The sequence below is a fragment of the Diospyros lotus genome, chromosome 15, assembly GCF_014633365.1.
Source record: "Diospyros lotus cultivar Yz01 chromosome 15, ASM1463336v1, whole genome shotgun sequence".
Lineage (NCBI taxonomy): Eukaryota > Viridiplantae > Streptophyta > Magnoliopsida > Ericales > Ebenaceae > Diospyros > Diospyros lotus.
In genome coordinates this window covers 30,220,927-30,248,183 of record NC_068352.1, presented here as the reverse complement: position 1 = coordinate 30,248,183, position 27,257 = coordinate 30,220,927, and the positions used below count along the sequence as shown (strand labels likewise).

The window sequence follows — 27,257 nt, the reverse complement described above, 5'->3', positions numbered from 1 at the left end:
AAAATAACTAACTCACCAACAATATTTATAACATTATATTTGTATTTTTAATTTTAAAATTATATTTACTAAATAACTAACTCGACAACAATATTTATAAAATTATATTTGTACTTCTTAATTTAAAATACAAATGAGAACTAATTAAAATACAAATAATTAATAAGCTTTTATTTAAAATTATTATAATATATTTAATAAATAACTACTTAAAAACAATTTTTACAAATAAATTGTATATTCATTTTATTTTTTATGTATAATTAATATTTCTAATTTTTTTATCTGATTTAAATCATCAATAATATATACACAATACACAATAATATATACAGACTATGCAACTAAATAAATGTAAAATAAATAATAATATAAATAACATGGGTATTTTTCATTTAAACTAACATGGACATTTTTCATCTAAAAAACATTCAAAGATGAATTTAAAAGTTAAAATAACAAAATACTAAAAATATAATGTATAGAGAAAAAAAAAATTTTCCTTAAAAATTTTGGTGATACTTGTATCTTCTAAATGTAGACTCCACAAAAAAAAAAAAAATGAAACAGAACTTTAAATGTGAGGCTGGAGGTGTAGAGGGGGAAGAGAGGGGAGACAAAGAGTATAGAAAATGGGGGAAGGGGAGGGGGAAAATTCAAAGGTGGGGGGAAGGGCATGGGTGGGAAAAGGAGGTGTCGAAGGGGTTAACGACGGGCATCTTTCCATCGCTATTTAGTGACAAGCATCTAAACGGGAAAGGGAAAGGAAAAGGAAGGGGCAAGTGGGGGAGGGTTTAGCAAATGGAAGATGCTCGTCAATAAACTAGAAAGGGGGGAAGGGGGCAGGGGGAGGGTTTAGCTACTGGTAGATGTCCATCACTAAACAAGAAGGAGGATTGGGTTTAGCGATAAGAAGATGCCCGTCGCTATTTTTTTAAAAAAAAAAAATCAAAAAATTTAAAAAAGTATTTCAAATATTTTTTAAAAAATCATAAAACTTAAATGTTATATATATAGAGAAAAATATATTTTATACTCAATAATAAACATAAAATAATATATATAAATAATAAACAAAATTTTGAATTTGGAGTATCCTACTTTCATGCAATTCAAAGGGTTCAACAAGCAATCAATATTTCAAAAAAAAAAAAAGATCTCTAAGAGTTATTTCCTGAATTCGAAATAAAATACTTGGGTTCTCCCAATAACTAAAAAGTGTAACATGTTTGAATCTAAATGGGGTTCACGATGGTGGATGAACTAGATAAAAAAAACATGGATTCTAATTGTAAGATATCTAATAAAATTGTCGCTGGAATTGAGATTTTATTCGAATAAAACAATTAATTTATATATATATAATAAATCAAAAATACTATAGAAATTATATATTTATACTAAATAAACAAAAAATATATATAAATAATATTATTAAACTCCAATTTAATGTTAAACTAGCGGGAAAAAAAATATTTACAATTTATATGTTAGAGAAATAATTTTGTAAATAAATAATTCTAAATAGTTGATAGAAAATATCTTCAAAATTTAACAAATTTTGTAACTAACTCTAAGTTTATTTGTCATTTTTGTACAAATAAACAATAATCAAGTGACTTCCATGATATCCAAATATGCAAATATATGTTTATGTCTTATATCTAGATATGTTTTCTTCTTTGTGTCTTATATCCAGATATGTTTTACTTGTATTTGTCTTATATACGATTTTTTTTTTTTTTTTTTTGGTTTTTGCCTTATATTTGAATATGGACTTCTTTGTGTGTTTTGTATTTGAATGCAGATGGAATATTTCGTCGCTAATTCAAATGGATATTAATTTTAATTTTAATGTTTATTAATTATATTTTGTTGTTAATTCAAATGGAAGTTTTATAAGTTATTGTATTAGTGGCGAAAAATTAAGTCCCTATTTTGATTTTAATTTGTAATTTTATTTTTTATTAATTTTGTAATTTAACAATAAAATATTCGGTCACTACTTTTGAATTTAAATATAAAATATTCTACCTTTAAATATGAAAAAATTCTTTGTCAAATGAGATTTTAAATTTAATTTAAATATTTTATGAATTTTACATTTTAGCAGCGGAATAATTTGCCACTAAAACTTATAATTTAGATTTTAATTTCTTTAAATTTCACGATGAAGGAATTCGATGGCTAAAAGATTAAAATTTTAATTTAATTTTTTTTCCATTTAGCGATGGATTTGTTCTGTCGCTAAATAATTTTAAATTAAATTTTAACTTAAAGGATTTAAATTTTTTCCCATTTAACGATGGAATTATTCATCTCTAAATTATTTTAAATTAAATTTTAATTTTATCTTCTTTTTGCAATGAAATAATTCAGTCGCTAAAAGATTTTAATTTTAATTAAATATTTTCCCATTTAGTGACAAAATTATTCCGCAATAAATTATCTTAAATTAAAATTTTCTTTTCTTTTCTTTTCGAGATGAAATTTTTTTATCACTAAATTAACAAATTTAATAAAAATTTTAAATTAAAAATTATATTTTAAAATTAAAATTATGAAAATTATTTAGCGATGGGCGTATCCATTGTAAATTTTAAAAATATTAAAAATTATTTAGCGATGGGTCATTCCGTCGCTAAATTAAAAAAATTTAACAATGGAATAAACTGTGGCTAATCCGTTGCAAAAATTTAGTGACAACTATTCTGTCGTAACCTGTCACTAATTAGCGATGAAAAAATCCCGTCGTTAAAAAATATTTTTCTTGCTGATGGCTTTTGTCTACTCCCTGCTTCGATCAGTGTCTTATCTTTCACAACTTTTTTTGGACATCTGGTTAAGGTAGACTGTAATGCTTACGACTTCTGCCCAGAAGGTTTTTGGAAGACCTTTCTCCATTAGCATAGATCTTGCTACCTCCATTACAATTCTGTTCTTTTTTTCTAATGCACCATTTTGCTCAACTGCCTATCCCATTGTAAGCTTATGCTCCATCCCATCGTCTTCGCAGAAACTTGTTGAACTCATTAGAGGTATACTCTTTTCCTCTATGAATCCTTAGTGTCTTTATGTAGTGACCACTTTGTTTTTTAAAGCGAGCTTTCAATTTCTTGAAAATTAATTTTTAGAACTTGTGATCTTTCTCGTAAAAAATAGACCCCACATCATTTGAGTGTAGTCATCAATAAAGAAAATGAAGTACCTGCTTTGTTCATATGATGGAGTGTGCATTGGACTGTAAACATTTGTATGAACTAACCCCCATGGCTCCTTCGCTCTCCAAGATTTGCCTGATGAAAATGGTTGTTGATGTTGTTTCATCTCAAGAAAACACCCTTCACAAACATCGTCAATCTATTTTATAGTTGGTAGATCTCTCATGATATTCTTTTATTGTAGAATCTTTAATCCATGGAAATGGAAATGCTCAAATCTTTTGTGCCATAGCCATGAGTCATTCACTTGCGCGCCATTACACGCTATTTTCATATCTCCATTGAATGGGAAAAATTCATTTTCTAACATTTTGACTTTTGCAATTATTAGGGATTTATCTTGATTGTCGTAGATTGTATAAGAATCCCCTTCAAAATGTAGAGAGTACAATTTTTCATCATTTGACAGATACTTAGTAGATTCCGGTCTATACTAGCTAGGAACCAAGAGTACTTCCTTAATATATTTCTTACCATTTTTCGTGTTAATAGCAATAGTGTCTTTTTTCCAGTTGCCTCCAAAAAATCACCATTTCCAATTTTTATTTTTGTTTTCGTTTTATCAAGGGTGCAAAAAATACTTTTATCTTTTGTCATGTGATTATTGCAGCCATTGTCCAAATACCACGTATCTAACTTTTCTTTTGCAGCAACTTTGCAGGAGACATAGAAGAGACTTCCTTCTAAATCATTCTCTCCAGAAAAATTAGCTTGATGACTTTACTTTAAACAATAAGACTTTTCTTCGTGTCTAAGGTTGTATTCTCTTTGTTATTTTTAAGTTATTTTTAATTTTTAATTTTTTAAAATAATGAAAACGCGTTCTCTTTATTGTTTTTAAAAATGTATTTTTGAAAATAAAAAAAATTATAAAGAAAACTCAAAACAACAAAAAGTTATTTTGAGTGTTTTCATCCAAAACAAATTCAAAACTCAAAACACATTTATTTATTTATTTATTCATATTTTATTATTATAATGAAAAAAATATTACAAAATTCATTAACTTTAAAATATAGATATTTTTTTAATAATGTATAAATATTAAATATTTTTAATTTACTGAATAATCAAATTTATTGAATAAAATATCATTAAAAAATTATTTTCAAAATTTTAAAGAGAACGTATTTTCTAATTTTCTGTTTTGAAAAATAGTTTTTTAAAATGACAAAGAGAACACGTTTTCAATTTTTTAAAAATAGATTACCAAAATAGAAAATTGAAAATGAATTCAAAATTCAAAACTGAAAATTGAAAAGTAAAGAGAACGCAGCCTAAATTTTTTACAATTTCCGCACTATGGTTTTCCTTTAAACCAATAGTCCTTCTCCACGTGACTTTTTCTTAATTTTACAAATTCCACATCGAGAATTCTTTCCATTATTATCAACTTGTTTTCCCTCACTTTCTCTATTTTCTAAAATTTTCTTTAAATTTTCTACCACCTTCTTTAAATTTTTGAGGCTGCATATTAACTTTAGATTGAAAGGCATTATCCGTGTCAATTTCATAATGCCTTTTTCTAATTGTTCATGAGCTTCTGGTGAACCCATTAATTCTGCAGCTGTTAATTTGTTTATATCTTTAGACTTCTTAATGGTTGCAACAATTGGGTCATATTTTTCTGTGCATGTAATTAATTAGAATTTTTCAGCAATTTTCTTTTTAGAAATTTGGACCATGTTTTCTTTGCATTTCAATTTTCAGTTTTGAGTTTTGAATTCATTTTCAGTTTTTTGTTTTGGTAGTCTATTTTTAGAAATTAAAAATGTGTTCTCTTTATTATTTTGAAAAACTATTTCTTAAAATAGAAAATTAGAAAATGCGTTCTTTATAAAATTTTGAAAATAATTTTTTAATGATATTTTATTCAATAAATTTGATTATTTAATAAATTAAAAATATTTAATGTTAATATATTATTAAAAAATATACATTTTAAAATTAATGAATTTTGTAATATTTTTTTCTATTATAATAATAAAATATGAATAAATAAATATGTTTTGACTTTAATGTTTGTTTTGAATGAAAACACTCAAAACAATTTTTTGTTATTTTGAGTTTTCTTCATAATTTTTTTTTTGTTTTCAAAAATATATTTTTAAAAACAATACAGAAAACGCGTTTTCATTATTTTAGAAAATTAAAAACTAAAAATGACTTGAAAACAGTAAAGAGAATGCAGCCTTCATCTCCATAAGTTTTGAGTTGATTTACTACTTCATCAACTCTAGAGTAATATTGTTTTGCAGTCTCAACACTGTGTGTATCTATATATTATGTATATGCTTCGTTTAACAAAGAAATATACATCAATTTCTTAACCAGAAAAGATACTAGTCTTGGATAAATGAAACCAAATGAGATGTTAAATCAAACCAATTTTACCTGGTTGCACAACAGATATATGATCAATTGGTTGAGTTATTATTGGTGTAAATGAAATCACAGTGGATATCATTTGTATCCACAATCTAAGAGTCACACACACACATAGAGTTGATTTGGAATTCTTTAGAGTATCTTCCAGACTTCCATTTTCTTTTATGTATCTCAAGTGAATGGATGTACGAGAGGCTGCCAAAAAACCATCTACCCATGTGTTCAATTGCCATTGGTAGTTGTTTCTTCTGCAATTGCATATAGTGGTTGCAAATCTAGATTCAAGTCTGGATTTGGATCTGGCACTGGATCTGAAATTTGTTATGGGTGGATCTACCCGGGTACACAACTCGGATTTATGTCAATAGTCTTATTTAAAAGTTAATACTAGATCTGTAAAATTAATAACAAATCTACCCGTTATTATAAATTTTAAAGAAATTTATTATAAATTTTATTATTTTATAAAAATTAATTTTGAGAATAACCCATTACTTGAGCATTTCCCTTGGACGTGAAGGACTCTGGTCATGCCAAATCTTGCTTGGAAGATGCTCGGCTCATGCGAATCGAGTGTAGTGTAGATCGAGCTTTTGCACCTTCTGGGCAAAGCCATTATGGATACACCGTACTCGTCATTACGTATCCACAGGTTTAGAACAATTATAATTAATTAGAATCAATTTTAGTGTTTAAAAAAGTATAATATAATAATGGTAAGGATCAATTTTAGTGTTTAAAAAAGTATAATGTTAGGGGCACTTCACGTTGGTGGTGAGCGGTGACAACGACGTTAGGGCCATCTGTTAAAGGTGACTGTCATCTATCATGGCAACAACTCTTCACTGCGGTGTTCACTTTTGCTTTCTCTTGATTTCTTCTTCTTCTTCTCACTTTCTTCTTCGTAGGTCAACCCCCATTCCTCGCCAGTCACCGCGGCGTTGAATATTCCTTCCTCCTCCACAACGTACACCAGCAAAATATTCGTCCCATATTACAAGTTCGTACAGATATACACACGAACACACACATAAATTATGGCCATGCAATCAATTATATACATATACATGCACGCACACACATGGTCATGCACATACATGATACATATATATATATATATATGAAACTTTCAGAATATATATGTGGTTGACTACTGGAGAGTTGAGACCCCGAGATCACCTGTATATCTGGCTATGGCTTCCAAGGGTAACACTAACACTATTGCACAAACACTCATCTTCATTCTTCATTAAGAATTCATTTAAAGAAACAAAAACTGGACTGCAATATATACTGTATTATTGCAAAACTTATTGAACTCATTAGAGGTGTACTATTTTCCTCTATTAATCCTTGGAGTCTTTATCTAGTGACCACTTTGTTTTTTGCAACGAGCTTTAAATTTTTTGAAAATTTCTGCAACTTGTGATATTTCTCGTATAAAATACACCCACATCATTGAGTGTAGTCATCAATAAAGAGAATGAAGTACTTGCTTTGTTCATGTGATGGAGTGCACACATTGGACTACAGACATTTGTATGAACTAGCTCCAATATATGGCTCCTTAGATCTCCAGGATTTACCTGGTGGAAATGGTTGCTGATGTTGTTTCATCCCGAATAGACACCCTGTAATACCCTAAGACACTATAAATAATAATCGTAATTTTGATCTTTTAAGACCCTAGAGAATTAATAGAATTTTAGTGTTTATCGGTAAATTTAATAGGGTAAGGTATATTTATTTATATTGTAATTAAATTCATTGCATAAAGTATATAGTTAAAATACCAGAAATTATATTATATATTAAAATTAGGATTTTTTTTATATTGTTGTGTGTATATATGTATATTATATATGATAAAATTGTATGTACGTATATATGTATATTATATTATATAAAAAAAATAAAAAATCAACAAAAAATCGAAGCAGGCGCGTGGCCATGCTATGGCCACGCCTGCAACAAGGTACCAAAGGTGAGGGAGGCCTTTAATGCTTCAATGGACGTCGGGATGGCTTCTAGGACGCGTGGCTGCCCTTGATGGGACAGTTCGCTACGGATTTTGGCTATAAATAGCTGCGTTCGAGCTACCCCTTTGCATCGAAAATTTTACTTCATAGATCGAGTGTTTGGGTAGTGTTTAAGAGCTTGGTGAGTGGGGTTCTAATCCTTGCATCGTGAGCAAGATTTTTGGAGCATTTGGTGGTCAACAAAACAGAGGAAAAAGAATATCGAGAATCGCTGGAAAATCGCGCAACCATCGGAGCCGCGCCTTCAAACGCCAAATCGAGGTATTTTCAATTGTTTTTCCAAAATTTTAAGGCTATTTTCGGGTTGGGGGTTGGATTTAGGGGGATAGAGGGCTTTTTTGAAGGTTGGAGAAGTCGGAGGGTCGCCAGCGACAAGGCAACCATCGAAGAAAAGGAACCAGGTCAGGCGCGTGGCTGCACGTGTGCACCAAGTGGAAAAGAAAAGAAAAGAAAAAGAAAAGAAAAGAAGTAAAATAAAAGAAAACGGGAAAAGTTTTGTAAAAAATTTATGAAAAAATTCCAGAAAATCTAGAATTTCTTTTATGTCTTATTTTGTGAAAAACTTTCTGGAAAATACTAAATTAATTATTTATTTAAATAATTTTGTTATTATGAAAATAAGAAAAAATAGGAATTTAATCTAAAAAATTTCAAGAAAATTCCAGAAGACTAGCAATGTTATTTTGAGAATATTAGTAAGGAAAAATTGGATTAAATGAGGGTTTAGATATTTATTATGAATTTTTGAGAAAATAAGGAGAAATTGTGAGAAAAATAGTAAATTAATATTCTAGAATAAATTTAATGTTTTAGGAATCATTGGGGCACGAGGATTGAGAAATAACTCGCTCAACACGTTTATCGAGGTCGTCACGCTTATTGAGATAACTTAATTTGTGAAAGGTAAGCGTACTGTTATAAGTTCGGTACGGTTATAAATGCTTATGTTTAAATCCGATCTTTAGGAATGCTTACATCTTATTGACATGCTCCAATATGTATCCATCACGTAGACTGCACACATGACATGCTATGAAATGTATATGTACATGTCGATATCACTTATCACATGTATCGTGGCCGTAGGGAGTACGAACTAGCACCGTTACTGTACTAAGGGTACCCCCATACACTCCGGCTTCGAAAGAGGTGGCCGTAAAAATGGTAGGTAGCATGAAGGATGCAATTAACACCTACGATGAGTAAGACATTGATACACGTACACATGTTAAAACATTTTGTACCCTTACTTAGATAGTTTATCATCTAATTCAGGTTTTGCCCCTAGAATATTCAATGTTTCAGTCGGAACTTGCAGTAATAGTACGGAAGTCGAAGATGTGTAACGATGCGAGACGTCGAGGAATGAGCAAGTGTACCATGTTATGTTATAGCACAAATATTTCAAGTATTATGTATTAAATTATTTTTAGAAGCTTATGGGCCTGTTTGTTGCAGCTTAAAAGCTGTAACTTTTAACTTCTAGCTTCAAAAAAGTTGAGATGTAGTGTTTGTTGTAACTTATAGAATTCTAACTTATATCTTCTACTAGCTTTTAGAAGGGGTAGAAGCTGGCTTTTTCAAAGCTGGGATACCCCATCTTTTACAACTTCTGTTTAAATAATTACATTTTTGTGACAATTTTGTCCTTATTTTTAACAAAGAATTACCCTCTTGTCTACGCAATCATGGATTTTTCTTCTCCACCGCCATCTGCATTTTCTAATTTCTTCCTCTCTCTCTATACTCTAATTAATTTTTTTATAACACTTAAAACTTATATATATACACTAATTAATTTTTAAATTATCATTCTATAACTACTAAGGGTATTATGGACAATTATACAAAAATAAGTTATTTTATAGCTTATGATATCAAACACCACAACTACTTAACTACAATTTCTAATAAGAAGCTGTAACAAATAGATTCACAACTTATTCTAAGTTTTAGAAGCTATAATCTAAGAAGCTAGAAACTATAATTTATTTAATTAAGCTGCAACAAACGGGGCCTATGTATCGTGAAAACTTTGTAATAAGTGTTATATATGAAATGCTATGATCAGGTTTGATTTCAGCTTCAACTTTATAAGATTTTATTTATACCTAGTGTATAAATTATTTCGCAGAACATTAGATAGGTCTAAGGGAATTTCGAGAATGATGTAATTTGGCCAAAAAAAAAAAAATCCTAAATTCCCTAAGACATGAAACGCTCTAAGTAGGTTGGGGTGTTACACACCCTTCACAAACACCGTCAATCTCTTTTATAGTTGGTAAATCTCTCATCAATTTCTTTTGTTGTAAAATCTTTAATCTGTGGACTTGTGTCCAAATCTTTTGTGCCATCGCCATGACTCATCCACTTGCATTGCCATTACCACGCTATTTGTGTATCTCCATTAAATGGGAAAATATTGATTTTCCCTCTTTTTAACTTTTGTAATTATTTAGGATTTATCTTGATTGTCATAAATTGTACAAGAATTCCCTTCAAAATGTAGAAAGTAACATTTTTTCCATCATTTGACCAACACTCAGAATGTTCTGGTCTATAGTAGCTAGGAACCAAGAGTATTTCCTTAATATATTTCTTGCCCTTTTTTGTGTTAATAGCGATAGTGCCTTTTCCAATTGCCTCCAAAAAATCACCATTTTTAATTTTTATTTTTGTTTTCGTTTTATCAAGGCTATAGAAAATACTTTCATCTTTTGGCATGTGATTATTGCAGCCACTGTCCAAATACCACGTATCTAACTTTTCTTTTGCAGCAACTTTGAAGGAGGCATAGAAAAGACTTCCTTAATGGTTGATGACTTTGCTTTAGTCTCCTTAATGGTTGCAATAATTGGGTCATATTTTTCTGTGCACGTAATTAGAATGTTTTCAGCAATTTTCTTTTAAGAAATTTCATCTCCATAAGTTCTGATTTGATTTACCATTTCATCAACTCTAGAGTAATATTGTTTTTCAGTCTCACAATATTTCATTTTTAGATTTTTCAAACTTCTTCACAAAGTTTGAAGTTTACAAGTTCGTACCATGTCGCTGCCTTTGAACTCCTCCTGCAACTTATCCCAAGCCACTTTTGTAGTTTCTGCTCCCATGATCCTCGAAAAGTGTTCATCGATCAGGCTCATTTGTAGAGCTAGGAGAACTAGAGAATCTTTGTGTTGATTCTCTTTTAGTTCCTTCTTTTGTGGTGCAGATAAGGTGAAAATATCGTCTAGGATAGTGTACCCATTATTAACGACATCCCACAAATTTTGGGCACAAAAATAGGCATTTATTTTGATAAACCAAAAATCATAGTTGTCCCAAAAGGTGAATCGCTTACCTCAAGCGCCCCCACACCCGGAACCAAAAATCATAATTGTCGTCGTTTAAAGTTGAAATTGGAATGGATGAGCAGAATGCATTGGCCATAGTGTAAGCTTACGCCCAATAAATATCAAACGTAGGTTTGATACCACTAATGATTTTTAATTAATGTAACTTGATTTATAAGGATTGGAATAAAATAGATTAGTGAGTTTTATAAGGGATTGCTTGACTTAGTTAGGGGTCACAATTATATTAAGCCCTATCTATCGATCCTAAGTTAGTTGCCTATCCACAAAGGGAACAATTTCATCAGGTTGTAAACTTGCCACACGATTACTACCTCCTAGGAGGTGTTGGTAGCAGGACACCTCTATTATGTACCTTTTCCTTAGACTTTGTCATCGAGCCATTTGACATCTAGAGGCTAAGGATATGATGATTATTACACCGAGCCATCATAGTTTGAAATAAGAAATGGAAACACTAATCCTCTTTCATCGACCATTTAACTTGAGCTCGAAAATGAAAAAATTTTGACTCTTGATCTAAAGCACCAATATAGTCTACTCAACTTCAACTCTCATTGACGAAGAGCGAAATTTTGAGGGGTTATCCTAAATACCTCACTACATAACGACTGTAATATCATTGACCTTGAAAAAAAAATATAAAATAATAAAAACAAATAATATGTGATTTGGTGCGTTGAAGGTGATTTATGAGTATATTTGTTTTTTTTTAGAAAAATAATTTTAAATTTAATGTGTTTGAATAAGGGAAGTAAATAAGAAATTATGATATTTCTTGGGTTGAGTACAAAGTGAGAAAAATTGAGCACTTAATTAATATAAAATTAAGTTAGGTAGGATAAAGCAATAAGCGAGCTCATAGCTTAAAGGTGGGAAGTGCAAATGTGCATGGAGTGTTGGAAGGTTCAAATCTTGGGACGTGTAAGATGCTGGAAATTTTGGAATATTATTAAGTAACAACCAAAGAAAATATAATAAAAGCAAGCAAGGAATTGAAAGGGCTTTCAGCCAAGCTGGTTGTGCACTCACAGGAACTTCTCTTTGGCCATGGGTTCAATCCAAGAATAGGAAAAAATTTTGAAGGCAGATTTTGGGGAAGAAAGCTAGAATTTTCCAGCAAATTAATGGAGTAAAATGGCGCCGTTTCAGCGTCAAATTGAAGCCCAAGAAGCTGCCAAGTTGCAACCACGCGTCCAGCAGCAATTAACCTTGATTTTGGTTTCTGCTAGTTGCCAATTTCCCCTCCATTTCACAACTTTCATACCCTTCTTGTGAAGCCAATTTACAACCACGTAAGGGAGCAGTGGCCAAGGTAATTACCAGCCTAGAAATTGAGGATTAAAAACCATGGATTATACCATGGATTTTGGGAGAAAACAAGGGACGGCCAAGCCTATAAATAGGCAACACAGCCATGGAGTTAAGGCATTAAGTGAAGATAAAGCTCCGTGAGGTGAAGAGGAGGAATTCGACACTACTAAGGTAATTAAGTTTACTTAGTTAATTAAAGTAATTCGTTTGTTTTAATTAATTAATTAGTTAATTAGTTAGTTAGTTAAATTAAATTAGTAGATAATATTTGGAATTAATTAAATTAGTAAATTTAATTTGCGATTAGTTAATAAATTACTTAGCCTTATGTATAATTGTGATAAAGGTGTTGCGAGTATGTTACCAGCTTGTGCAACATACAGAGTTAATCACCAAACGAATTAAGCTAAGGGTTTAATATGCTTTGCGTGTAAATTTCTTTTGTCATGATTTGTATAAGATATTGAGAAAGTGTCTTGACATAGGGTAGTGGACTGTTGACTGAGAGGGTCCTAGGACGGGGTTATAGATGAAACCACTAGCGGCCACCTAGAGCCTGAGATAGGTGTGGTGGACAGGCTTACATGTACGCTGCACTTCATTTTTATCTATGATGTCATACTCATTAATTTACTGTATTGCATATTGCCCTTACTGAGTTCTCGGACTCACCCCCTTCACTCCCACTAACCTAACAGATGATTCGAGATCTAAGAAAGGGAAAGTGATACTGGTGGAAGGGTTGTCGGTCAATAATAATTACGAGCAGTGAGAATATAGGTCGTGTCTTATGTTGTTTATGTAATTTATATGCTTTATATTTGACTATGAGAAATGATAATGAATTAAATAAAATTTAGTCTAAACCAAGTTAAGGTTTCCACTATGAGTAACTCAGTAAGTGTGATCTAGTTATGCTTGACCATTAGAGTATTGTATTGGGCATATTGGTATTTATTTATTTTATTTAAAATTAAATTTATATTTTAAGGACCTAATTGAATTCGAGAGTCGAATGGGTATTCGCTGCTTATACATTTTAAACTTGAATTTTTCAATAGTTGAATGCGGCGAAACCTGAACCCTACCCAAAGCGCTCAATATTATTTTAATATTTATGTTGACAGGGTATAGTCGTCTTTCGAGATAGGCCAAGTTTGTAACCATAGATTACGATAACACCCGATAGTGGGGCCAGGGTGTCACAACAACCAATCTACCTCTAAGATCCATGACTCCCTCTCATAGGCATGGATTGTTTCTTGTGTCAAAATATTATAATAAAAAATAAATTCAATAAATAAATCTTGTAAATTACAAAAATTATAATAATTTTATCTAAAATTGATAATAGTCTTATTTAAAAATTAATACTAGATTCGTAAAATTAATAACAAATTCACTCATTATTATAAATTTTATTAATTTATAAAAATTAATTTTGGGGTTAACCGATTACTTGAGCATTTCCCTTTGACGTGAAGGACGAAAGTCCTGCCAAATCTCTCAGTTTCTTGGAAAATGCTGGGCTCATGCGAGGGAGATAGGCTCTTTCCTTTTTTGTTTTTTTTCCTTCTTTCAGCGTGTAGCGTAGACCGAGCCTTCCTTTTACACGTCATCGTAGTTAAAACATGCAGAATGATGGGGCACATTACGTTCATTTTTTTTATTTCTTTATTTTTTTTTATAACATCCTATTACGAGCCTCCTCACCTATTGATAGCAAAATACGATGAGAGAGTTAAATAAAAAAATCTAATAATCCTTAATTTTGATTTCAGAATAACACTATGACCATAACAAAATATATTCCAAACGAAATTGCCAAAACTACCAGACTATATTCATGGAAATTCTTTTATCTTTTTCTTCTTTCCCCATCTTCCTCTCACTTTCTTCTTCATCGAACTCAAAAGGGTTTCACTCTTTCTCTTTTTGATTTTTTTTTTTTTCTTCTCTCAATCTCGATCTCTTTTCTTCAAACTTAAATATTGAGTTCATTGTTGATCTTAAAACCAAATTTAAGTTCATCGCAATCTACTGCAATGGACCCAAATATGCTCGTTGCATGCTGGCACTGTCAGCGGGTAACCCAATAGTTTATGTGCCAATGTAGGTTATTTTTTATTATTTTATTTTTCAATTATAAGAGAAAATGAATGGTATATTTATTATTTTAATCTTTTATTTAACAGTAAAAGTGATTATTATTATTATTTCTCAATGATCGTGAAATTTCTTGTAATTTTACTAAATCTCAAAAGTGTTCTTTACAATTTTTTTTATTTTATATTATATGAAACCCCTTTTACACTATACAAAATACAAAGACCATAACATTTTCCACAGTTTTCTACATACTTCTTGTAAGAGAGGCGTTAAAATGAGATTTCCTAATATTTGATTCACCCAACTATATGCAAATCTCTATCTATATAATAAAAAAAAAGGGGTTTTTGAAATCTGTATAGACATTTTAATTTTAATGGCTGAGATCAATTTGGGTGAGATGAATGACTGAGATGGATTTTTGTTCCCGCCCGTTCCCGCCAATCGCCTCTGTCTCCCCACCTTCCCTCTGTCTCTTCTTCTTCCCACGACCCGGCGTCCGGATTTGGCTCGGCACCTTCCCCACCCCTGGCCCACGACGTCGCAGCGATCAGCATCAAGGGCAGCGCTGCCATGGACAAGTTCGACCCACTGTCGGCTCCGTCGTCGGACGTCGAGTTGTAGGCTCCCAATGAACTGAGCGACAACTGGTAGGTTTCAGTATTTTGTTTCCATTCTTTGATTCTTTTCTTAGGTGGGGGTGGGTATTGTTTGAAGTTTCAATCTGTTCTTAATCTTTGCATATAGGTCATTCATTTGTAGTACACACACACACACATTCATTTTGATTCTTTTCACTTTCTTGAGGCTTAATTTGTTTCTTCTTGATGTGTTGAAACTTCACTCACACTCACTTATTAGTCACTGTTTCTCTGGGTTTCTCTTTGAAACCCAAACTTCACTGTTTGTGTTTGGGCCGCGACATCTCTGTTTTTCTCTCCTCCTTTCTCTCTGTATTTATATACACACAGGCACATATATATACAATAGAAGATATATACACTCACCTTCTTGCTCTCATCACGGCCGGCAGCCGAACACGCACACACGCATATATATAGACAGATGGAGGAGAGGTGGGTCGGAGCGTGACTGTCAAATCGCCGTATTTTATCTCTCTCTACAAATCGCCGATCTTTCCCACTGTTTCTCGCCTCAATCTCTGTCTTCTTTCCCACTGATACTTAAAGAAATATTAGGTTGTATTAGGTTGGTTGATGGAGTAGAAGTGGAAGAAACCATTGGATTGGATTCTGGCATTGGTGTTATTGTTTGATTGAACAAAATGGCGCAGAACAACTGGGAAGCCGACAAAATGTGAGTGTTATTTTTAATCCTCATTACCTTCTGTTATTTTTCTTTCCCTTAATTCCAGAAGCCAAGCGGGTTTTGAGTTTTTAATGGGTATGTTACTTTCTCTTCTGGAGATTTGAGTTTGATGTTTGATTATGAAAACGTTTCCTGTTCTCCCCGAGTTTTTGTGCGTTTAAATGAGTTCCTGTTGTTCTGCTCATTGTGGCATTTCTAGGGTTTCTTTTCTGAAATGTTTTCTGGCCTGAATTTGTGCAAATCAGCTTTTTCATGGCTGATCTGCTGAACTTATTTTGCTAAATAGTTAGGATTGTCCGGCTAGATATCAATACTATATTATTTTGCTAAATATCAATACTTATTTTTTTTTTTAAAAAGCTATCGACTACAATATTTAAAATTTTTTAAATAAAAAACACTAACAGTGTAAGTTTTAATTTTTTTAAATATGAATTATATTTTCTTAAAATCATGAATGATTTAATTTCAAAAGAAATAAAAACCTCTTTCTTCTTTGATGATGATCAAAGACTGTTTCTACTATCAAACTTTATTCAAATAATAATATGAAAGTAGAAAACTTAATTAGAAATTTAATATTTTTATTTTTAGGTGTTGAATATTTGATAATTAAAAAAATTTGAAATTGGTTAATCTATTTTATTGAGTTATAATTTAAAGATGCCTTTTTTTTGTATTATTTTTTATTTTTATTTTATTAATTTTATTTTTTATTTTGTTACAATAATATAAAAAAAAAAAATGTTCCCCAACCATGCTTGGTTGAGAACTCTTGGGGCTGCTTTATCATATAGATAGTAATTTTTTTAATATAAAATGTTAATAAGTATACAATAATTTTAGTTTTTATTTTTTTATTTAGTGTTTACAATTTTTTTATTTGATCTTATATTTTGATTTAAAATATTATATGTTTGTTTCTTATTTGAGTTTTGTAAAGCATTTAATACAAGTAAAATTATTATAACATAATATTAAGATTAAAATTATTAATCTGAATATTATTTATTTCGTGACTTTAGGCAACGATTCCCAACCTGGTCGGGAACCCAAGGTTCTCCGACCCTGAACTGGGGTTTTCTCCCCGGTTGATGGTCGTAGCCATGGTGGTCGGCCATAGTTGATATGTATTGTTTGATATTTAATTTTTAATTTAATTTATTTAAATTGTAGAATACTTACTAATGTGATCTATTATATAAATTTAATATTTTTTTATTTTTTTATAAAAAAGTTAACAACTATATAATAAATTTTTTTTAGTGTTTATAATTTTTTTTATTTATTTTTATATTTTAATTTGTAATATTAGTGAACATTATAAATTTTATATGTTTGTTTCTTATTTGAGTTTTGTAAAACGTTAATATAAGTAAAATTATTACAAATTCTTCATAAATTTTATCATAATACGTATAAATTATAATTATATTTTAATTTTAATATTATTTATATCATGTCTTAAGTCATACGTATTCGCTAATATATATATATATATATATGATAAAAGGAGGAGTTGAGCAAGTGCTTTATATTTTTAAGATTATACACTCTGAAAACAGTCGACTTCCAACATTAAATGATAACAGGGCTGGTCAGGTCTGGTGGCCTGTTTAATAGGTCTTCATAGTAAATACTATGGCTTGTTCGGAGAAAAAATAGGCTAAATTCATATTTTTGTTTTTATACTTTTATGAAATTTGAATTTTTTTTGTTATTTTGATTATATATCTTAATCTAATTTTTGAATTAATTTAATTTATGTACTTTGACATTTTTTTTTTGTAGTAACCTAAACTTTTTATTCTTTAGATTACATTATCGAATTTGTATTTTTGAATCATTTTAACCTTTGTACTTTGTGTATAGCAAAAAAGATAAATTGAGATGACATAATAAATGTCTCACTCTATTCATTTCAAAATATAAAAATTAAATTAACTAAAAAATTAGATATAAGGAAGCATTGCATTGCACGACCAGGAAGCATTGCAATTAAGGAGTCGCGGGGTGCTGCTTCGTTGATCCTTCGCTGCGAATGGGACGCAATTTTCCTTCCGATGATCGGAAAACAGGCCAACCCAAAATCACTCTATATATACTGATCCTGTTTCGAAGAAGAACCAATTGTAGTTATTGCCAATTAACATTCCCGGCCAAAACGTTACCGACGTACGTACAGCGCCACCATTGACGAGCCGTCCAGTCGTCCTGTTCCCGCGTAGCTCAATCCCCATCCCTTGCCAGTGGCCGCGGCGTTCAATACTCCTTCCGCCTCCACACCGCCGGCGAAATATTCGTCCTATATTACAAGAGGGTACAGATACAGACACGAACACAAACATATATTATAGCCATGCAATCAAATATATATATACATACACACACACACGCACGGACATGCATATCAATGATACATATATATATGAAACTTTCAGAATATATATGTGGTTGACTACTGGAGAGTTGTGACCTGACAACTGTATATCTGGCTATGGCTTCCAAGGTCACAATACTATTGCACAAATACTCATCTTCATTCTTCATTTAGAATTCATTTAAAGAAACAAAAACTAGACTGCAATATCGTATTATTGCGTCCACAAGGCTTAAGATTTAAAATAGAGTTTAATATTAGTAATTATCATGTGCGTATTTAAGATTTAAATACAAGGAATTGATTATAATATTGAGATTTATTATATGATTGTGTTAGAGACGCTTGTTTTCTTGCTTTGCATGACACCTGTACCCACAGCTTGAATTGTTCTTTCCAATGTTATTATCCACTGTTTCCAGAAACATCAGTTATGGCGGATTCCTTTCTGAGTTGTGAAACCCCCCTTTGGTTTGTCAATTCATTATTGGCTTAGAATTTGTCAAACTAAACTACCCAAAAGATATGTACGTAAATGTCCACCTGTTTGTTGATCTGCCCAAGCCAAACCGCCAAATATTTCTTACCTTTCCTCAACAACGAGCTCCTTCCTGGTTAGATTGCTTGTATATAATGCTAAACCGCCATATAGTCATCGAATCAAAGTTTCTATATAATGATAGTTGATTACGTCGTCAACGCAAGTTTGTATACTCTTAAATTGAGCAAACCCTTGGTCAAATAATTGAAACCCAACTTCATTTATGGAGCAAGGATTATGGATTTAGATTTTCTGGGCATTCGGGTACTTTGATGCTGATTCTGTTTTCTCTGCAGATTCATGGCGGCTTTGTGTAGTTCTTCGTTGGTTGAGAAGATTGAATGTTTGATGGATCTGAGGATGCATATGGGGGAGTTGTTGTTGAAATGAAGGAACCCATGGATTCTGAGCCCTTTGCCTCTGTGCTTAGAGCTTCATTATTGCAGTGGACTCAGCAGGTGCTTAATTCTCTCCTAAAATCGTTTGGCTATATTATTCAACTTCTACCTTTACTACCGTTCTTTAAAATTAGTAACACAACATTCTATCAAAATAAGATTCGAATATTTTTTAAATCGATATATGAAATTATCAAGATAAGGTTGGAATTATTTTAAGATTTTTATCAAACTATTTATTTAATTTTTTTAAATACATTGAAGGACACATGCGTCAATTTTTTTTATCTATAAAGTCTAAGATATATTTATCTTGAAATGAGAAAGAGATAAGTATATCTAAAAAATGTCATATATGAAGTCATGTGATTTATTTTTTAAGAGCCACCAAATAAGTTTAACAAATACATTTAAAATAACAAAAACATAAAATGTTTTCTATATCTTACCTTTTCTAGCATATATCTTGATTAACAAGCACTACCGTAAGTGATGGTTCATGAACTATGCTATTGTGATATTATAAGTGATATTAAAACTAATTGATATAGAATCGACATAAGAAATTAATTAAAAGAATAAGAGTTTTTCACATCCCAAATCTAAATTGATTGTATATTGTTAGGATTTAGGATAAAAAACAAACTACAATCAAAATATCAAATAGAAAATTTTAACGTGAAAAATCTATATTGAAAAAAAAGAAAAAAAAATTACTATGATAATATTAATACAATAATTTCATAATATTGGGCACCTATTTATAAACATAATACTTATCTATTGATGTATTTAAAAAATTATATTCTGATTAGATTAGCCAAGAAGATAAATTTTCAATTGGAGATAATTTAAAATCACAATCTAATTTGAGATTTGAATCGCAATCAAATTTAAAATCTTATTCATGATCAAATTAGAAATTTCAATCTCAAATGAACTTGAAATGTGGGTTCACAGTTATAGCATATAATATAGTTCAAATTCTCAAAATATCACCATTATTAGCATACCATGGTCCATGAATTGTTAAAAGGAATACATAGACATTTTTGATATTTTATGAAATAAGATTATCATTTCGAATTATAAAATATGACTAGATAACATTATTTTTTGTTGATTTTAATTATATGGTGGATCACTTCTTCTCAAAGTTTAATGTGGAGGAGAGATCCTTTTAATTGATGCCTTCTTTACAATTTGTAGGGAAAGAAGGGTATTTGGATCAAATTGCCAATTGAACTAGCATATCTTGTTGAGCCTACAGTTAAGGTAAATATTACCTGCGATCAACGATCTTGGCTTTCGTGGCTTTCTAGGAGCTAGAGATGACAATGGGTTGGATTTTATCTGGATTCCATCTAAATTCAACCATAAGATTTAATCCATCTACAAGTGGATATATATAGTCCAATTCCAATAAGGATGGAATCTAATATATATTTCAAATTGATAATCTTATTATTTTGTAAAATGTCTAATATGCTATTGCCCTGAGTTTAATTACTAAAAATAATATAAAGACATATTAGACATTTCACATAGTAAAGCTATCGATTAAGATTAAATATCATTATCCTTTTTCTTTATCTAATTCTTTTAATTTTAGCAATTAGGTACAAATTGACTTAATTAGATATAATTTTATCAAATATGTAAAATAGATTTAGAGAGAGTATGTTTAGTACTGACTTGGCATATCAAATGTTATACAATAATAATATTTGCGATACCTATATGTTGGTTTTGTGTTTCTTAATGAGGTCTAAGCCTGTGACGATTTTTCGGGTGAGTTTTATCTTCATAGGCCTCAGCCCGGGATTGAAAAACCCAAGTCCGTCATCACTTTTAAGCAACCCATTTTAGAAGCCGGGCCACATGCTCTATTCCCACTTTAGAGGAGAAATGGGCCTTAGCCCATTTACTCAAGTGGGGGGGGGGGAGAAGCCCACTGTTCTGAGCCCAAAAGCCCATTATCTTTAAGCCCTAAAGCCCTCATATAAAAGGCTCTTGTGCAGCTCATTCTCTTGGTATTTCCTCCCTCGATCGAACCCTAGCTCCCCTCTCTCTCTCGTTTCCTTACTTGGCCAATTGCTTCCTTCGTGGTTTCCTTTGTGGATGATCTTCCATGGCTTCGTTTCCATCTCGGTCCGATGCCTCTTTCTCCATGTTGAGAGGTCACATCATTCCTTGTTGATCTTGGTCGATTTGTTGTTGATGCGCATGCCCCTATTTAGGGGGTTTCGATCATCCATTCTCGGTAAGCTTTTCTCTTTGCTTTGTGCTTTATACCCTCTTTCTTTGTGACCGATCTACCTTCTGTGATAACCTACTGTGTGTGGCTTTGATCGATTGGGTGAGAGAGGGCTTCGTTTGTGTTCGACAGAAAGGTGTTAGGGCTTTCTGGGTTTTTGGTTTAAGGGGTGGTTTGAGGGTTTCGTTGTGGCTTATAGTTCCTGTTTGTTGGCGTTACCAAAGTGGTGAACGGACTCACAGATCTGAGTCTTGAACGTTATTTAAATAGGGAGTTTTTACTTCTTTTTACTTCGTGTTCATCTTCTTGTTGTTGTTATCGGAACTTTGTGTATTGTTCTTTACATTCGATTAAATCTGGTTCGATGTTATTGCACTAACCCTACTGTTTTGTAGAAATTTTTCGCAACACTATATATACACATAAATAAAATATATATATATATATTTTGTTGCACATAATTTATTTTTTTTCTTTTCTTTTTGTAAGTCGCATTTTTTTCTATTTTTTTACTTATGTGTATACGTGGGTCTCACAAATATTATTCTTATATGATATTTGAAATGTTAAGTCAACATGGACACACTCTATAAATTAATTTTATATGTCGGATAAAATTGCATCTAATTGAACTAATTTAAACTTAATTGTCAAAATTGAAAGAATTGAATAAAATTATGAATTCACAAAAAATATTGGATTATTTTTACGATTATCCCTTTTTTCCTTAAAACTCTATACAAAAGGATCTGGATCGGATTATCAATTGTCAAATTTGAATCCTATATATGGAATCTGGATCAGATGCCACCATTGAGCTGAGAATCTAGCATTTTGAAGTCCCCACGGTTGGTTGTTTCATGGTTTTGTTCTGCTAAATTTGGCAGCAAGGATTTAGGTATCATCATGCTGAACCATCTTACTTAATGCTTGTGAAATGGATTCCCAAAACTAGTGACACTCTTCCTCCAAATGCTTCGCATCGAGTCGGCATTGGCGCTTTTGTGATGAACGACATGGGAGAGGTATTACTCCTGCAGTTTTGTTTTTCTCATCAAGCATGTATTGGTAGTCTATTGAGAGAGTCTTATGTTTATTAGGTTCTCGTAGTCCAAGAAAAGGATGGCAAATTTAAAGGCACGGGCGTATGGAAGTTCCCTACAGGCGTAGTTGAAGAGGTGTGCATTTCTTCTCAGTTAGTGCGCAATCAAAGTTTGTGATGTTACCATCCTTGTTGTTGCAAAGAAATAAGCTTTTTTCACTTGCAGGGTGAGGTACTCCACGAGGCTGCAATTAGAGAAGTGAAAGAAGAGGCAGGAGTAAGTGACTGATTGACTAGTTGATGGAAAATTTTGCTCTGAGGTTTAGAAAAATCCAATTGGATCTAAGAATATATGGTTGTTTTCTTTTGTTCAGATTGAGGCAGAATTTCTTGAAGTTCTTGCATTCAGGCAAAGCCTCAAATCGTTCTTCGGGAAGTCAGATTTGTTCTTCGTCTGCATGCTCAAACCTCTCTCACTCAATATCTTGAAACAGGACTCAGAGATTAAAGCAGCAACAGTAATTTCCGTGCCTTGTTCTTGCTTTCCATCCACGGCGACTAACACAAATATTATCATATTCCAATCCAAATAATTGTCTTAACACCTAATGATGATGATAAGATCAAAAGCACCAATGTTGCTGACTTGTTTTGTCTTCTCTTCAGTGGATTCGCCTTGAAGAATACATTGCACAACCATTTATACAGAAATACGAGCAATTCAAGCTCATTGCCAACATCTGCTTGGAGAAGAAGAGGAACAAATACACTGGCTTCACTATAGTGCCCACGACCTCAGCCTTCTCCACCAAAAGAACCCACCTTTACCTCCACAAGGAGGATCTCAACTCTCTAAATTAAGCTTCGTAATAAAGACTTTTCCACATGAGGCTCACTATGGTGGACATCTTTAGCCACACTCAAAGCATAGCCAATAAGATCATACCTTTGAGCAAGTTTGATATTTCTTCTAAGTCTATCTTTTGCAATATAATACTGTGATGGAATAGTATATTTTCTTTTGGACTTGATTTGGAACTTAATTTAATCTGAGATGAATACTCAGATGTATGTCTATTATAAATTTTAAGCTCCACCTTGAAAGTGAGAACTCTTTTAACCTTTAAGTTCCATCTAAATTTTAGAACTCTATTGACCTATAAGGTTGGATTTTTTTGTAGACAAATCGTGAAGTATAGTAATTTTATCAAATATAACGTTTTTACTAATTATAACTTTAGATACTTTTAAATTCCATAACTTATATCTCTTAACACCAAATTTATAACAAAGGAAGACACTGTTTAGACCTTGTTTCTAATTTTTCATTATCAAGGTGAGCAAATACAGTATATCCAAAAAATTTTAAATTAGAATAAATTACGGGAACACCAGTTCATACATTTTATGGAGTTTTCTTATTAATGGCAAAGGAAGAAAACCTATTAACAAGAAAACATGCCATATTTGCATCATTAGCCCAAAATGACTTCAAGTAAACTTAAATTAAATAGCATACAATGCACTTTTTCCATTAAAATTATGCTCGTCCACTTGGCTACACCATTTTACTTTGGTGTACGTAAAACTGTTAAATACCTTAAAATTCCTTCTTTCCTACAGAAATTATTAATTTCATTTGAACAAAATTCTAAATCATTATCTATGAGAAGACGCTTAATCTATTCAGTTTGTTTCTCAATCATAATCTTCCACTGTTTAAAGGTAGCAAAAATATCACTTTTCTGTTTAAAAAAGAATACACAAACTTTTCTAGAAAAATATCGATGAGAGTCAACATATATTTGGCATTATCTCTAGAGGGTACTCTGGTAAAATCCAAATATCATAATAGATATAGTCTAGTATCCCTTTTGTATTGTAAAATACCTTTATTAATTATAACTTATTTTTTCTTACCAAAGATGCAATACTTACAAAACTTCAGGTTTCCAATACTCCATGCCCTTCTAGGAACCCCTTTTTACTTAATTCAATCATACTTATTTCACTCATATGTTCAAAACACATATACCACAATTGAATAATATCAATATCTAACAAAGAAGAAGTAATAATAATAGCATCGCCTGTAATAGTAAAACCCTGCATAAAATATAATACACCATATTATTTTTTACCTTTCATCACAACAAGAGCACATTTACTGACCTTAATGACTCCACTTTCACTAATTAACTTGTATCCATTTAAATTAAGAGCACTCAATGAAATAAGATTTCTCGTAAGGTTGGGAACATATCTAACATCAGTTAAAATTCTAGCAATGCCATCAAATATCTTAATTTTAACTTTTTCAAAGCCTACAATTTTATAAGAATAATTGTTTTTAATCAACACATCACCAATAGTCAAAGTTCTATATATCAAAAATTGATCTCTATTAAGAGACATGTGAAACGTCCATATTATGTAAAAGATCCAATCTTCACAAGGCTTGGCAATTCCATTAGCTACCATTATAAATTTTTTATCATTACTATTATTTTTAACAACGTTGGTTTTACTTGAAATCTTTGGTTGTTTTCATTTCTGGTAAGATTCTTGTCTCTTAAATTTGTTCTCTAGTTTAAAACATTCATTTTTTCATGTGTCCTTTTTTTTTTTTTGAAAAATGATTACAGGGTTTGTCTTTATTTCTAGACTTTAATCTATGTTTTCCTTTGTCACCAGAATTTTTATCATATGTTTTCTCTCTAATCAATAGACACTCTCTCTAATTCTTAGAATTTCTCAATAACTCTTTATCATTGTTTTTCTTTCAAGAGCAAAGTATCATAAACCTCATGTAAGGTAAGACTATCATGAATATAGAGTATGGTGTCTCTAAAAGTTGAATACAAGTCCGATAGAAAACATAACAAAATTAAGACTAAATCTTCATCATCATATTTAACCTCTATGTTTTTCAAATCAGAAACAATTTTCTTAAAAAAATTTAATTAATTTTTCATAGGCATACCTTCTGCCATTCACATCTGTTTCAGATGCAATTTACTAGTCAAGATTTTAGTCCTACACAACTATTCTAGTTTTAATCATAAAGCAACAACAATTTTTTCTTTAAGAAGATAAAAAGTTTTTTTATATAATTTTTATTTTTGTATCGATTTGGTCAATAATAAAAATAGCAAGGACTATTCATAAAAACTGACAAATGTACTAAATGTCTTTAAAGTAATCTATTCCTCATAATAAACATAAAGTCACGCAGTCATACGTTTAATTTTTTTTATGTTAAAAAAAGCCATCTTCAAGATCGGTAAGCCAAACAGCCTAACAGCCTCTTTACCAAGCCGAACTATAAATGGATATGAAATCACTGTTATATTGCACGACTAGGAATCATTTAAAGAATGGACTGGCAGCTGCTTCATTGATCCTTCGCTATGAATCAGACGTATTTTCCTTCCAATGATCGAAAAATCAGTTGTGTGCGAGGAAACAGGCCAACCCAATCACTATATATGTCGATCGTTTTCCTAAGAAAGAAAGGCGAACGCCATTAATGGTGAATGTCATGATCTCAAACTTGATGGCATCTCCTTCTTTAAAGCCATTTCTTATAGCAAGGCTTCTCCCACCCTACTGCAGCAAAGCTTCTTTAAGGCCATTTGCTATCTCAAGTCTTAACGTTGTTCCTGCATTTAAAAATTTAAGTTGCAGGTCCATGCATGCTTGTTAGTATCATCTATTTTAGCTGCAGGTCCATGCATACTTATTAGTATCGTCTATTTTAGGCTGAAATGAAGAGAAAATCTCTTTACAGCTCAAAGTGGACCCATTATCTTATCTCATGTTAGTATGTTACTTTCTTTAACAATTTAGTGTGAATTGCAATATTATTTAGCATTATGTATTTGTAGCTTCTGTGCGACATTACCTCAATATTTCATGTTTATTAGAATTTCATATTTTGGTAATTGAGTGGGCTAATAAGAGTGTAATTGTTAATTTTATGCTAGATTGAAAATGAACATGGGAACATTAAAGCAAAATATGGAGAAGGCTTCTTAGTTGTTCATGTTCTCCAGATAATCTGTCACCACATAGGAATTGCACACAACTGCAAGCATCTGATCCTCTCCTAAGTAAGCTACCAATATTCTTATTGCCACATATGCAATTGCCACAGCACTGGGCAGGCCAGTATGTTGTCGGTGGCTTGTAAACTGCCTTGAAGCTACAAGAGAGTTAGGCAATGTCTTGAGTGGAACCTTACATTGTGTAATTATGTTTTAACCTTTTAACTTTGGCTTATTCATCATATGTATGCAAGGATAGAAGCTAGTAATGGTGGATTATTAATCTACTGTCATCGGTGAGCTATGAAACTAGGTGACAATTGCACATTTGGGCGTGTAATTAATTGTTTTAAGCATACACTTGTCGATGTTTAGAATCTTCTAGATGTTGTACGTATTTATCATCTCCAATTATGTAGTTTGGAATGTCATTCTACGAGTTCATTAAATAAATAATACGATTCAAATTAACTTTAGCCATAATGATATATACATGATCATATAATTTGTGTAATTATGTTAATCCAAAAATAACAATGAATATCATACATATATTGACATATATTCAATCCAAAAATATATATAGTCAATCCAAAAATAATATTAATATATATATACATATATTGACTTTCCGAATCAAGGAATAATTACATAACGATACATTAAAACTTTGAAAATCAGTGATTTAGTAAATTTCCACCAAATGTACATTACAATATATATCATACAGAATATATATATAATCAACATACTCAATTTTAGTAGCGATAATGGAAAGAGAGCAAATGCAAAGGAGTTTGAAAGCTTGAATTTTGATCATAAAATCCAAGTCTACAA

General features: G+C 31.2%; 2 protein-coding genes across 16 annotated transcripts in view; both read left to right on the top strand.

Annotated features, from left to right (window-relative positions):
* The window catches only part of LOC127791942 (nudix hydrolase 2-like), an 86,189-nt gene that overhangs the window by 35,843 nt on the left and 23,089 nt on the right, over nucleotides 1-27,257 (top strand). The window contains exon 1 of one of the 15 annotated variants that reach the window (XM_052322160.1): nucleotides 17,924-18,076. The exons of the other annotated variants lie outside the window; for them this stretch is intronic. The gene's annotated coding sequence lies outside the window, so the exon portion shown is untranslated. Of the gene's footprint in view, nucleotides 1-17,923; nucleotides 18,077-27,257 lie in introns of those variants that run through there. 15 annotated transcript variants of the gene reach the window in all.
* On the top strand, nucleotides 14,902-23,341 carry LOC127791944 (nudix hydrolase 2-like). The gene is made up of 8 exons (XM_052322165.1): nucleotides 14,902-15,077; nucleotides 18,974-19,135; nucleotides 20,285-20,350; nucleotides 22,220-22,357; nucleotides 22,433-22,510; nucleotides 22,601-22,651; nucleotides 22,749-22,892; nucleotides 23,041-23,341. The coding sequence occupies exons 2-8, from the start codon at nucleotides 19,019-19,021 to the stop codon at nucleotides 23,233-23,235; spliced, it is 789 nt and encodes a 262-aa protein (XP_052178125.1). The 5' UTR covers nucleotides 14,902-15,077; nucleotides 18,974-19,018; the 3' UTR covers nucleotides 23,236-23,341.